This window comes from Falco naumanni, chromosome 4 (assembly GCF_017639655.2).
Source record: "Falco naumanni isolate bFalNau1 chromosome 4, bFalNau1.pat, whole genome shotgun sequence".
NCBI lineage: Eukaryota > Metazoa > Chordata > Aves > Falconiformes > Falconidae > Falco > Falco naumanni.
Window position 1 is genome coordinate 77816082 of NC_054057.1, and position 14967 is coordinate 77831048.

General features: G+C 39.3%; 1 protein-coding gene across 1 annotated transcript in view; it reads left to right on the plus strand.

The window, feature by feature from the left end:
* Nucleotides 1-7163, plus strand: part of BMERB1 (bMERB domain containing 1) — a 54630-nt gene extending 47467 nt beyond the window's left edge. Inside the window, exons 4-6 of the mRNA XM_040592582.1 lie at nt 507-621; nt 2231-2313; nt 3596-7163. Coding sequence (XP_040448516.1) covers nt 507-621; nt 2231-2313; nt 3596-3708 — 311 coding nt within the window. The 3' untranslated portion in view covers nt 3709-7163. The remainder of the gene's footprint in view (nt 1-506; nt 622-2230; nt 2314-3595) is intronic.
* Nucleotides 7164-14967: the final 7804 nt, after the last annotated feature.

Genomic DNA, 14967 nt, shown 5'->3' on the forward strand with positions numbered 1-14967 from the left:
TGAAACACAGGGAAAATAAACACTTTCATTTATTTTTCCGCATTTTACAACTGATGCTATTTGTGTGGATGTGCAGCTCACCTGCCTTACTAGAATAGAAATAAAGCGTTGTACAGCCAAAGCTGTCATGAAATACAGAGAAATAGTTCCTTTGTTGTGGTCTTGTTTCCTCTGAGGTCAAAGGAAGTTTGTACCACCGATTTTAATGAAACAACCTGGCCTGTTTTCTTACTCTTCAAAAAATTCAAAGCAGTGTCTTGCAGAGTAATTTATTATTACAAGCAGGCTTGCCAAGCCCCAGTTTCCAGATCATTAAGCTGATCAGACACAACAGTAGCAAGTGGAGGAGAAAAAAGAGGCAGTGACCAGAACTTGCTGGGGGGGTTGGTGACTCAGGTCTGAAGAACCACTGACTTCAATCAGCAATTCATTCTTAAATTTCCACACACACCCCAGCCCCCACTCCACAGAATCCAAAGTAATAGTCTCTTTTTGTTTTTGACCAGAAAGAGAAAAAACAAAGATGGAGAAACAAAAAGAGGATGAACTGATTCAGAAGATCCACAGACTGGTACAAAAAAGAGATTTTCTTGTAGATGATGCAGAGGTAGAGAGATTACGGTAAGAACTAAAAGCAACTGAACTTACTTGTGAGATTTCAAAAGTCTAATACTACACCAGAGTGACAAATTTTACATTGACATTAATGAGAGAGAATTGGTCCTTTAAAAGTTAAAGGCCTCCTCCCAGTTCCATAGGAAAAGCATTAAAACTACATTGTTGCGCTTCCGTGGCTTTATATCTTACTAATGATTCAGTCATCTCACAACTACAGTGGGGTTTGGTCTCTTACTTTCCTACCAGAATGTGTCTGGGCATTTACCATTAATAAGAGAAGGATTTTTGCTGCTACCAGAGGAGCCTCTTGGCACAGGAGATAGTCATGAAATGGAATTCTACAAGGGGCTTGTTAGTAGACATCAAAATCTGCCTTTTTTATATTATTAATGTGGTTGGGGTTTATTACTACTATTCTCACCCTGCCAGAGGGGGGGGAAAAAAAAAATGCAATCACTAACACAAGTCTACTTAACCTAAACCATAAGTGAGTTTGGAATGGTTTCATCTCGGTACCTTAGACCAAAGTTGCTGAGAAACCTGTGGTCTTCCTCAAAAGCTCATTTCCAGCTGTTGTACTAAGAACCCAACACCCTACAGATAGTCCAAGTTTTGCTATTGCTTTCCCTGTCTTTCAAGAGTAAAGATTCAAGGCTCATCAACCCATTTATCCTAAGTGACAATATCTCTTCCAACACATTTAAATTCTAAGCCAGCAAAGGACAGCAGAAGAAAGCTTGCCAGCATCCGGCAGCTGATCAAAGAGAGCTGGCCAGAGGCAGCAGCTGACAAGAAGCCCGAGCTAGCGGTGTAATCCAGAGTGCTCAACTGCTACTGCAATATCCCAATCACAAAAACCACATCAGCAGCCAGACAATACATCAGCCTAAATGCAGGCTACTGAGAATGTACTGCTATGCAGATATGAATACATTAGTGTCAATTCACATTTGCAGTAAAACCTGAGGCTTTTCTTTAAAGCTCTTGATAATAAAATCTGCTTTTCCTCTAAACTGAGATATTCAATCAGTGTGCTCATTGTTAATGCTTAAGTAAGAAAATAGCTAAGAAACTAACATGACAATATAATTAATAGACACACAACATGATCTTTTTATTTTGGGCCTAATGCTGTCATCTTCAGACAAAGAAATATACTTCATTTTGGTAAACACCAACAGCGGAAAACCATGCGATCCAATCTTTTGTTTAAGTGGGCCTTTGAAAATAAACAGTACAATCACAGCAGTATGTATCCTCAGTTTTACTCTGTAGAGGAAGCATTGTGAAGCACTTGTGAGGCCAATTTAAAATAGGTGAAACATTATGGTTTAAAATCCACTAACTAGGGAATACAATGAATCCAACACTATCACAGACAAGTAAAGAACCTTGGGGAAAATCCTCTCTGAATTCAAGTTAGTTAAAGTTTTCATTTAGGCAAACATTTTGTTTTCTTTAAAACCACGTAGTTTTTCTGCTTATTAAGAAGCAAACTAGTGAATTGTTTACTAGTGATTTGATCCTAGCTACTTTAGCTTTTACCGTCCCATTTACAGTGAAGACACTGTTTTTTCTGTAACAGATTTATTCTCCTTTTTTTCCCCACCAGAGAGAAAGAAGAAGACAAAGAGATGGCTGAATTCCTTCGCACCAAGTTAAAACCCTTAGACAAAGCAACGCAATCTCCTACCAGTGAGTTCCCAAACATTAAGAAAAACAAGAATAATAGGAAAAACTTCAGACAACTAGACAAAACAGTATTTTCAAAGGCCATGCTGGGCCAGCCTCTGCCAAAAGCTAGGTTAATGTAGCTAGATCACCCTGAAACAAGATAGTGTGTCAGCAGCTGCTCACCATTTAAAATTCAGATGCCCAATTACCCCTTAAAACTGAATCCAAGTCATGTATTGCCACTTCAGAACTGCTTTGTATGTTTCATATATGCAAAGCATACTTGAATACATGATATCTGAAGCAAAATTTGCCTGTTACACTTCAGCCAAGAGGGAAACTAGAGAAAAGACTGCAAACTTCCACAGCTACCACAAATTTCTTACATCTTACCAGCATAGACTTTTTGATCACCTCAACTCAAATCACTTATAGACACACTAATTTCTCAGAAACTACGCACATTACATGATCCTTTGTAATCTTTTATCTGCAGCTTTCAAATACAACAGTTACAGCACGAGCTCTAAAAGTTAACAGATTGATTTTTGACCCAGCTCAAACTGAGCTCTTAGGCATGGAGCTGGTCAAGTGAGAGTGGTGCCCTTCTTAGAAACTGAATTTGGTCCACCAGCTGAAGAGGTTTGTATCCAAATACTGCCATTTTGCACAGATCAAGATCTTGCCAGAGAGTTTCTAGAGGGATATGGAATGACTGTGGAGTTCAAGTACAAGGTTAATAGAGACATTAAGATGCATCACTAATTATTTATACCCTTTTAGTCACAGGGAGCATGACTCATCTCCCTTGTTAGTTTACTTCATTTCATTGCTTTTAAATGCAATGATAAAGATAAAAAGATTCTTTTCACCCTGAAAATTTAAAACCTGTCTTTATCTTGTTCTCCTGTTACAACATCCAAGTTGAAGAGAGAAACTCTAGCAATATTTTTGTTCTTCAGCTCCTTCGTTGCTGGGGTTTAAACACAGTATAATGACTTTCTGTGGAAGGCCTGTTATCTGACCCTAGGGCTGTGAACAGGGACACCTGGATTGAACAAGATGCAAGAAGTTTACCCTTCCATTGAGAAGTCTGGATGCTTTAGGCCCTCTTAACTCTCTCCCTTGAAGAGATAAAATTCCTGAGCAGCCTGGATCCACATACCAACGTGGTTAGATGTGTTGTCCAAACATAAGTTAGAAGTCGGGGCAGGGGGGTATGGGGGAGGAAGGCTTGCAGAAGTAGGAAGAAATAGTTTGACCAGCTCTTAGTTTTAATGGTGTCTTGTTTTGAACATTGCAGGCTGCCCAGCAGAAAAGAAGGCAGAGCCTCCTCCAAGCAAGCCCACCATTGCCAAAGCAGGATTGGCTATTATTAAAGATTGTTGTGGGGCCACACAATGCAACATCATGTAGCTCTGGGCTCTCTACCGTGTTTGTCGTTTCAAATGTTTTCATTGAATGAAAATGTAGAGTGAGGGGAACTAACAGCATCCTGCTAACAGAATCAAGAGCAACTGGTACAACAGTAATATATGGAATGTACAATGGCAGGTTCTTCACTGTTGCATGGATCACTCAACACGCATGCCTAAAACCAAAAAAGAAATCTATATAGTGGCTGTCCAGTGACCAGAAAAGATCTGTCGTAGAGTCAACAAACACCCCAATGATAAAGATGAATGAATAGAGGATATATTTCATCTAGTAAGGTATAAAAACCAGCAATTTTAATAGGCTGTCACTTTGTAAGAATTTGTTGTACACTTTTCCCCTTTAACAAACAGCACTCAAAAATTGCTGAAATATCCCATTTTGGCTACTTTTCAAAACAAAAGCCACAAGTAGCAATGCTGTACATAGCGCAACTGATAGATGAAGCAACTTTATGATAACTGATGTTGCATACAAAATACTTACCAAAACTAGTGTGATGTTAAACTACTTTGCTGTGGAGTTTCACTTCAAATTCTCTCTAAAGAATGAGGATCAGTGACAAGGATGCTGCAAATAGAGATAGATTTTTATATCCCACATGATTTCTGAATTATTCAAGTCAAATGAATATTGCTTGCACCAGGGAAAATAAGTCTCTGGTAAAGCTTTAGCAAGCACAACTACAGTAATCTGCAAATAGATGATGTAGTCCAAAGTAGTGTCATTTCTCTTTTAGATCTCCACCTCACAGGGAGTCAGAAATACTCCCCTAGAGAGTTTTGCCCACTATTAGAAATTACACGCAGTATGAGATTATGTATCACCGGTAGATTGCTGGGAGGAGAGTGGAAGACAAACAAAATTTAATATTTAAACTACGCTTAAAACTAATAATTGCGCATTTCATTACCATAAATATATAAATTATTAAACACAGGAAGGTACTAGCTACCCAACACAAACTGACCACAAGATAACTATACAAATACACAAGTAGGTATTTGTGGTGGGAAGATCACATTCTACAAAAAATGGGTTTAAAATTAAGGGAAATACAGAAGGACTTATCTGTGTTTCACCATTAAATGTGTTTCTGGTCTCTATGCAGATTAAGCCTTGTGGAATCTAATATCTTTATATTAGCTGTCAGTAGCTGGTTTGTCTGTGTGATGGTATTCCATATAAATGTACTGTGATAGGTGTAAATAGTAAAATAAACGTATATGGATCCAATGTGAAAATCTCAGGCTTAGAAATAACAAACAGCAAAAAGTTCCTAAAATAGTTTTGCAGGAGGAACTTCCATTTTGTGAAGCCAGCTAAGTGAAGTGTACACTTATATACAAAGAAGCCACAGTTACAGGAAAAGAGGAAAAAAATAACAGCAGTTACCCTAAAAGGATAAACTAATATTTTTTACGAAGTATCTTATCAAGGTTCAAGGAGACAGTAAAATCATCTAAAGTAACTCAAGACTATTCTTGAACAAGTAAAACCTAATCCCTAGCATCAGACTGATTTGATTAAGGATATTTGCATTTCCAGAATAATTTGTTTCAACATCGCAGACTCACTTGAGATAGGGAACCTACATCTCTAAATTCCTTAAGGTTTAAGGATCAAGGAGGAAAAACCACAAAATGTTTCCACTGGACGTAAAGCACTTTAATTACTTTGACCAAAGATGCAGGAAAGAGGACAAGACATACTGAAAGGCTGAAGAGTCACATATAGTTGTTGCATCCTTGTTGATACATGCAACATCACATTAAGCTCTGTAGCTGTTAATATCTACTGTATCTGTTACGGGTTGGACTCTGTATAGCACCTGTATACATAAAGAGTTATGGGGAAAACTGCTGTTAAGGCAAGAATACACACTGGAGGGGAAGAAATATTCACTGGCTTCTGTAAAATTCAACAGCCTCTTTAATGTGCTGGAACCCAATTAAGACATCAGGAATTATCAGCATCTTAGGACAAAAGGCAGATGTTCAGTGCCATTAACAAAGGCAAATGGAAGTTAAAGTAGTGAAGCACCAACTTAAAGCCTTAGGAGGCATCAACTCTTACAACCAAGTATTACAAATGCTGTAAGAAGGGTCTTGAAGGAGGACTTTGCATGCAGTTTTTGTAAGGCAAGAGGTCACTCACACATGTTAGAGTTTAAACCAGGCTATGCTCATGATTGGGGTGATCCCCATGTGCTGCACAGAAGCTATAGTCCCTCAGGAAGAAAAGTGAAATCAGTGGAATGTATGTTTGTACAAAAAAAAAATCATTAACAGGAAATGGAGCTAGACATTTCTGGGATGCAACACTCATGACTAGGCTACAGAGCCCCCTTGTTTAATTAAAATGAAAACAGAAGTATGAATATGTAATATTCATATAGTTAGCACTGGTAGCCAGTGCCCCAAAAGGACTTGAACTACAGCAGTATTAATGAGAGTGAACTTCATTTTCAGGAGTTCTAGCTTGGCTCAGCTGAAATGTTTTCTTTGTGTGAGTTTGTTTTGGTTTTAATTAGTATATGCTTCAGCTCTGCTTTTATTTGGGTGGGTTTGAACAGCTTGCCTGCAGTGCACCAGTGGTTCCTTTAGAAGGGGATCAGTGATGCTGCTTAGTGATACAATCCTGGGTGTTTTGGTGTTTTTAGGGTGTTTTTTTTGTTGTTGTTGTTGTTGGGTTTTTTGTTTGGTGGTTTGGTTTTTTTTGTTTTTGGTTTTTTTTTTTAAAGCTTGTGAGGTCAGGTTCTCAACTGTGTTCAGCACTGGCTTACAGTGTTATCCACCCAGAACGCAGCAGAGCCCTAACCACCCAGAACACAGCAGAGCCCTAATGGCTTACTTCAAACAATGATTGTAATTAAACTTAGGAAAGAATTAAGTGTGCTAAAATCTTGGTCCTTGTTTTTAAAAATTATACTAAACCACTAAGTAGTCCCAAGAATAATGAGGGGCTTTAACCTTCATGATCCTATGAACATAGCACATTATGGAAGACCCATATGTAAAGTCTGCAGAAAATATCAGACAAATATCTTTAGGCGTCTACATCGAGTAACTGGCATCACTTCAGAGCTGTTTTTCAGATATCTGTTACTGTCTGCAAAGAGAGGCATCGATTGACTGAAGCACCCGAAAATCTCTTCTGGAAATCCTGGCTGTTTATCACTTCAGAAAGAAGGCAAGGCATCAGAAAAAGAAGAAAATTTAAGGTGGATTTGACACACTGTTTCCCCTTTGAACTGGTAAACACAGCTATATTCAAGGAAGGGTCTTGGTCTACTGAGAAAAACAGAAGTGCTGAAGTGCTATTTGTACTAATCACCAATTCTACCAGCAAATGGTTCTCTTGTACCTTCCCCTAGGCCTACTGAATCTCTTCAGCAAAGTTAAACATGTTTCCGAATAAACTAAGCTGCTGTGTTATATTAAGCATATGCTTCTTCCTGTTACTGAAGGAAATAAGCGGTTGTGGAATAGACTGGGATGCACTTATTGTGCTGCTATACTTTTCAGAAATAATAGGATTATTATTCCACAAGAAAGGATCACTTTGGTAAGTTAGTGATGCTACTGAAATAAAGGATCTTCCTCACTGAAAAAAGTTTCCTCAGTGACACTCCACAAACAAAAACCACAAAAAACCTAGTATCATTATGCTCCTAGCTGACTCTGAAACCCCACTACAGCCCAGAGCACTGCACAGACTAGAAGACAGTTGCCAGCCCTATATTGAGAAGATAAAGGCCTAACATATTTGAGTATCTAAAACATTGCCAAGCCAAACAGCAATTAGAAAAAAATATTATCAGCTGGCCTGCTCACCAGCATGGTTTTACAGATACTACCTAAAGTGTAGGGCTCCACAGATGGCAGGGAATGACATGGAATCAAGTACATCTAGGGGTGGATCTCATGTTGGTGCTCTGCTTCCTGCAGGAGGAAGGTTGGAGCAATGGAACACAATGAAATCAAAACTTGTATTAGCAGAGTTTTGGTGTTGACAGTCAACTAAGGAATAGCTAACAGCAATGGTATAATATCATCTGAACAAGAGGCATGGAAGACAAGTCTCTCCTCCCATCTCCCAGCATAGAATAATTCCGCTCAACAGAAAACTTTAAACATAATCCTGCAGACAACTGAGACATGCCACATCAAAATCTGCTATATACAGGAGACAGATTGCATCATCCAGACTTTCTAATTGTACCCTGATAACAAATTACCAATGTCTCGTTAACCAAGACACTGTTAACAACTGTTACCAAGTACTTTCATAAGTACACCCCCTCCAGAAAGAATAGTACTTTACCTAAAAACCCATATTAAGTCGCATTTGACTGCGGGCTGAAGTGTGGGGCTGCAAAAGGTAACTAGAGCATGTTTTCATCTTTGTGGCTGGTGACCATGACTTCATGTGTGATTCAGGCTGTATCACACTGTCTTTCTACACAGGCATGAGAGTATGTTTCCATTTGCAACTAAGTAGACAGTCAAGGAAAAGTTTTCCTAGTATTCTGTTCAGCTTGGTCTCAAGCCATGCCACTTGGAAATAAAACATTTACAGCAGACTGAAACCAATTACCTCAAATTACAAGTTAAAATCTTTGCTAGCATTTCAGAGGCAGATGATAGGAAGTAAGAGTTTGAATACTGGCTCCAAAACCAAGATAATCTCAGACTTCTTTTAGTCTGGACTTGAATTAAAATTCCAGCTAAGAATTAATAGGGAACCTGCAAGACTCACTGGTAAACAACTATCACAGAAAATGTTTCTGGTCATGAAGGACAGTATTTTTCTTATTACAAAGGAATTTGGAGGAATTTAGTTCAGATTTTTACAGTTGACACGGTATTTCTCTCACAGTAGAAAGACAACCACAAACTCATTGCACAGACAACCACCCAAAGAATATGCATTCTGCAGTATAGCGTCTTCAGAGATCTGCAAATAAACCAAGGTGCTCTGTGTGGCTTGCTCCTACCTAAACCAGTGGAAAAATCCTTGGTGCTCCAACATATACAGTAATAACCAACATCTGAAAAAATCAAGTGCCAGCAGGTCACCAAACTCTCACATTTCAGGAGCAGGCTGAAAAAAAGCAAAGTAGTTTTTCTACTGTTTTAACCTTGAAGAAAGGGCAGCTCCCTTTTCTATTCCAGACCCAGCACGTTATTTCCAAGCAGCTCTAAGTCCAAGCCACTCTTCCAGAGTAGTCACAAGTTACCTAAATGAACACAGTCCTACTTTGCCCCAGTATAAATGCTACCCAATGTTAACCAAGGTGCATCTTGTTCCACATAATCCCATCAATCCTGTAAACAGTCAGCCAAGCAGGCTGCTTTGGAACAGGATCGTATCATAAAAACATTACTTTAAGGCTCAAAACTTACTCTTCCCTCCATGTGGATATAACACCTCACACAGCATCTTGAGAACACCTCAGTACCTAGACCTGGATGCAGACAGCCTAGGCAACAATTTACAGACTCCGAGACTATTAAAAGAAGTGTCTAACAGCAGCATTTCACTTACATTTAAGCTTGTATCCTTTACAGAATTATTAGTCTCTTAACTAGAAGCAGTTTTCTGCAGTAGTACTTCATGTGAGGTTGAACTAATTGTGGTAAGACAGCAAGAGATGTTTAAATTGATACCTAAAAAGTAAACCTCATCAGCTACACACAGTGGATTGTAATAGGCTGGATGCTCTAAAGAATTAGACTTTCAAACTTACTTCGACATGCTGTAGCTAGACTCACTCCAGCAGGTAATACAGCTAAATTGAGAACTTCCAGTTTAGGATTTTCAAGCTAGAAGAGCAGACAGCTCACACACCACAAAACTACAAATGACAGCAGCAACACATTTAATTATTACTGTCTTGTCTTAAAAACATCAGAAATTCCATTGACTGGACATGTGCTTGGTTTTCTTAACAAACAAATCCTAAGAATTCCAGTGAACGGACCTTCCAATCCAGTTACATGTGACTGGATTTGACATGCAGAAAAAGTTTTCCTTTATGACAGTACTAGTATTGAAGCTTTTGTAAGCACACCTATACCCCATCACAATTGGCTTGTGCACCTTCAGGCCAGAAATCCCCTCTAAGGACCTAGCTTTGTTTCACTGGGCAGAGCTACTTCAGGTAAAACTCCATGTATGCAAAAGCTCCTTAGCTACTTAACACTGAAGACTGTCACTGTAATTATCTTTTGTTAACTAGCACAAAATAAACCTAACTGATGAAGTCCTACAGTCCTCAATCAATTTACATAGAGCAAATGCAGGTCTACAGAAAAATTATATCCAAGGCCCAAAATTATCCAGTGAATTTCAACTACCACAGGCACTGCTGAATATCCACTTCCTGAAGCACAAGATATTGGTGTCTTCATTAGCAACAGAGACAAACCACAAGAAAGCAGCAGAGCAATCTTTACCTCAATTTACAACCACTTATTTTAAAACTAGGTGTATCAACTGAATGGAAGATTTTACTCGCTCCTGGGGGTCATTAATGTGACTATAGATTTGAAATTATAATCATCCACTTGTTTCTCAGGCAAGTTCATGCTCTTAGTGACGGATGCCCAAGAGAACCCACACAAGTACATCTTCCCCGCAGGCAAGCAAATGATGGATTCTTTCCTACAAACACCTTCCCTGTTAGTATTTGAGGTAGCATCTTGAGTAAGACCACCCTGTCTCATTAATTAGCAGCTCATTGTGCTCCAAAAGCCTCTGTACTGAGACTGTACCCAACCGCAACCAGATTCTACACAAGTGTAATGTATCAGAATGTTTTAGCAGGAGATATACCTTTAAGATTGTTTACACATCTGAAAAAAGTTAAGAAGTAGAAATACATGTCCTTAGAAAGCAATGGCAGAGTCCAGAGTCAGCCTGGGGGTGGGTGTTCTTGATGAACTCTGGAAGAACACTCCCTCAGCATTACTAGCAAGTGCCTCAACCCAGAGACAGTAACAGGGTTCACCCTGCATTCCTGGTGTCCTTTACCACCCATCAAAACATGCACCATGCCCAGAACACCAGGAACCTGGTATGACAGTTGCCATCAGGACTTGAGCTGGAACATGTGTAAGAATCCCACCCATGCCCACAGCAGTCATCACAGCACACAAAGCTTCAGCACTAGGAACCCCCCGGTGACCAGCCTTGTCACATACTGCTGCCAGCCTACTCAGTCAAGCTGCACATAACAGACCTGCAGGGTCTGTGTCAGAGCCAACAAACTAATTGCTGGCCTGCTGAGCACTCAATTTTATGGCTTGGCCTTCTACCAAAAATTGCTTCAGGTAAATTACAGAGTAGTTTAAGAAAGCTCAAACCCAGCAGAGATTATTGCAGGTAATTCCAAGTTTCCTGGAGCCAATTACTTAATTCCATCTACGCTGATAAAGTTGGGAGGGTGTTCTTGCCAGTAGAACTTCATCACACAAAACAGGTTTTCTGGCAGAATGTCATTTTTATTACTTTTGAATCCAGTAACTTAAAGTCTGACTTGAGACTTGTGCCCATGGCATGACATGTAATAGTGCTACGACAGCCATGTACCACCTGACCTGCCAAAATGCCTGAGGCTTTATCATGTCCTGTACCCCAGCATCACTGGATAAGGCTGTAGGCAAGTCAGCTCAGCATTACCGCATGTGATACATACCAAGTAGAATAGCTTCTGGCAGTAATACAGGTTCCAAATCTCTAGGTGAAATGAGTAAATGTCAACCCAAAATAAGTCTGCAACAGCTGATGTTTCTTACCATCTTTCTTCCTGAATTACCACAAACTTGTTTAGCACAACATTGCAGCTCACAAATTCCTTTGCTTCTGAGCTGGCAACAACTGCTCTACAGTCTCTTTAGACAGGCACAAGGTTGGATTATAATCACTCCAAAATCCTTTTTAGCATGGATACCTTATAAAGGAAGTATTTTGAAGGCTTTTGCTTTAGGACTGTCAAGCTCAAGAGATTAAGAGAGTGTTTCCAAAGGGATCACCTGTATCCTCACAAGCAACAGGAACACTCCAGTCCCAAGACAAATAGTGGAAACTAAGGACAGACCCTTACAACACAAAATACAGAGATAAGTGCCAAAAGAATAAGCCAAAAGATGTTTTTATGCCTTGTCTGTACCTACACAGGCCATCTGTAAAGGCAGGAAGATCACCTTGGTGCAGGAATACCTTGCTCAACTTTTCAGGTGGCAAACTGTCTTAGCAAGGGCAAGGAATTTATCTGCCATCTTGCTAGTGCACCGCTGCTCTTCCTGCAGGCATTACCTATGCTTCAGACAAAGTCCAAGATATCGTGAAAGTCCTTCAGAATATGAATCCTTCAAGATACTGACCACAAGTTTTAAGAAATGTTTCCAGGAAGAACACCTCAGCTATTCCATTTATGATCATTTCATCCTGTCCTAGCTCTCTCTCCTCTGAGCGCATCCTTGAAGTTTCCACATTCTTGTCTATACCCCACCTTCACAATCCCCCCACATCTTTCAGGAACACAACAGCAGATATGAAAGCAATCTCTGGTTACTGAGCTATCACGTGATCTGTTCCTCTCTCTCTTTGCACAGCTTGATGTTTTTTCCCCCCTCTGAATTCCCTTCACATATTTTATGTTTATTCTACTCTTCAGGTAAAATTAAATTACTTACCTGCAGTCTGATAAGGTGCTTAGGTCTCGCTGCATAATATCCATACTATCCTCTTTATTCCAAGTCTGTTGGCAACAACCTTCAGTCATTGTTTAAGAATGCTGTCCTAACAGCTTGAGCTTAAATTGGAGATGTCTTCAAATGCACTAGTCTGCACTTCCAACAACTCTCCCTTCAAGTGCAACCAGCACAGTCAGGCGGCTTCTGTCAGGCTTGTCACTACTTATAGCCAAACTGCTTTAAATGCTTAAGGAAAACAAATGCAACACTGTCAGTGGCAATTAGCCAAAGAGTAAAAAACAAGCAAAATCGCTTTCTTAGGTATTCTAGGTACAAGGCAGCTAAGAATTAGATAGGACTAGTGAAGCATCTAAAGAAGGCCTTACACTGGTCTATCCTAGAGAAGTCTTTTTTACTTTACAGAAAATGCTCAGATATAATGCCTTGAAGTGCATCTCAAATTCTTGGTAAAATGCCATTCTCTTTATATCAATCTGCTTCCTGTAGCGTAAGTATAGCAGTACAAACTATTTTAATAATTACCTGATTTAAGATTTTTTTTCTAGTTTTCTCTGTGTAACATGAAACATAAAACCAGTCCATACAAGGAGGCATACTACATTCAAAGTAACGCATGCTGGAAGAGAAGAAATGTTTTATCTCATCCTCTGACCAAATACCAGCTAAACTGTGGGATGTTACCTGAAAGATCTCTAGGTCTTCTCAGTTGTGCCATAGCATACATCCACTGTAAGACATCACACTATGCATTACTAAAATGCTGACTTTGAAGTACATCAGCATCTGACTTCCTATGGTTGGACAGACTGAACAGGCAATAAGGTCAAGCTCTGAATGAGAAATCACTTAAAGGCAAGGTTTCCAAACTCTAATTTTCAAAGGCACGAGATCTTAAACATTCAGATTACAAAAAAAAGTTAGCTCCAAAGACACTTAACACGTTTCAAGTGTCAGACACAAGAAGTAAACTGACAAGATTAAAAGGGTTACTCCCACAGACTAATAAGCAAGCTTCACTAGTAAAGTTTTCAGTTGCTTATGTTTCTGTAAACAGCTGTCTAACCATAACCAGGCCATATTTTTTCCTCTAAGCAGTCAGTTTTTCTCTCCATACTAAAGCCCTAAGAGTGTCTTGAACACAGAAAGCAACCTGTCCTTCATGGCCAAAACCAGTGTCCTCAGCCTATTCTACAGAAAGACATTGCTTCTTTACTTTTTCACACCCAAAGCTTTGATTTTGTCCAAAGGTAAAGCCTTTTATGAGCCGCTCTGTTCAAAAATGTCACAGGTCAACAGCCTTATGTTCTTAGTCGTGATTCCTATTAACATTATTCCACATTACACCTGAAACATTGGCTAAGTAACTCACTACCCTAACACCCTTTTCTAGCGTTACACCCAAGTCTCCTGGTGTTTTGTTTTTTTTTTCAATCACACAATAAAAATAGGAGTTAAACCATAGCTCACCGTGCTATTTATGAAATCAAATGATTAAGGGAATGATTAATAAGATCAAATGTACTGTTAGAAGTTTGACTTGAAGACAACAGAAACTAATGAGTTGACGGTTAATTCAAGAGAAGTATTTCTGTATGTCCTGCTAAGCACTTCATTGAGAACTGATAAATCCTCTGTCCAAAAAAGTAACTTCAAAAGAAATCACCCCCACAAGACAGATGAGCTGAGTGGAAGTTCACCATAAGGAATGAGCTCAGCAAAAACTAGGGGAAAGGTAATTCCAGCAAGAGGTGATCCCGACTGCCTCATTGACCACTGATGAAAAAAATCCCCCATCCATAAAGTTGAGACTGAGCATGCAAACTAATTAACATGAGACACATATGACAAACAGGACACTGCGTATTAAGTAATGAAGGAATTATTTAACTTAACCAATGAAGGCTGATGGCTTTGCTTGCTGAACTGTGTAGTGTAAAGATTTGACAAATCTGTGAGCTAGGCATTTGTGTTTTACCCTCTAGCTCCCTACCTCACACAAACCGGAATAAAGGAACAGAAATACCTGACTTGGTGTGTGAACTGGCACTGCCCACCAGGTAACAAGCCTGCCTACAGGCCAGCAATTGCACCCTGTCCTGTTACATTATGGCAGACAGACCAAGCCATATTCATTTGGGGAAAAATGTCAAGTTATTTCCATCATGACTTTCAAAAATTTCACTAATTTAAACACATGACTTAACATAAAACAAGAATGAAAGAATTGGGAATGTTTGCAGCATGGTAACAAAAGAACATCTAAAAATCCAACTCACCTTTTGAAGCTAATCACATGCCAGATGGGTATGGGGGTTTTTACTCATGCATACTTAAAATGTTTACAACTACTGAAAAAATGAAATTACAGATGACCAATTACATGGTTTGTGGTGTTACCCAAGATGCTACAGAAATTTTTAATAAAGTGCCTGCCCCTCCTTTTAAAGAATGGTATTCGTTACACTATTTATGGAGAGTCTCCTGCTAAGTAAGTTGGGTTTTTTAAGGTAGTTATTTT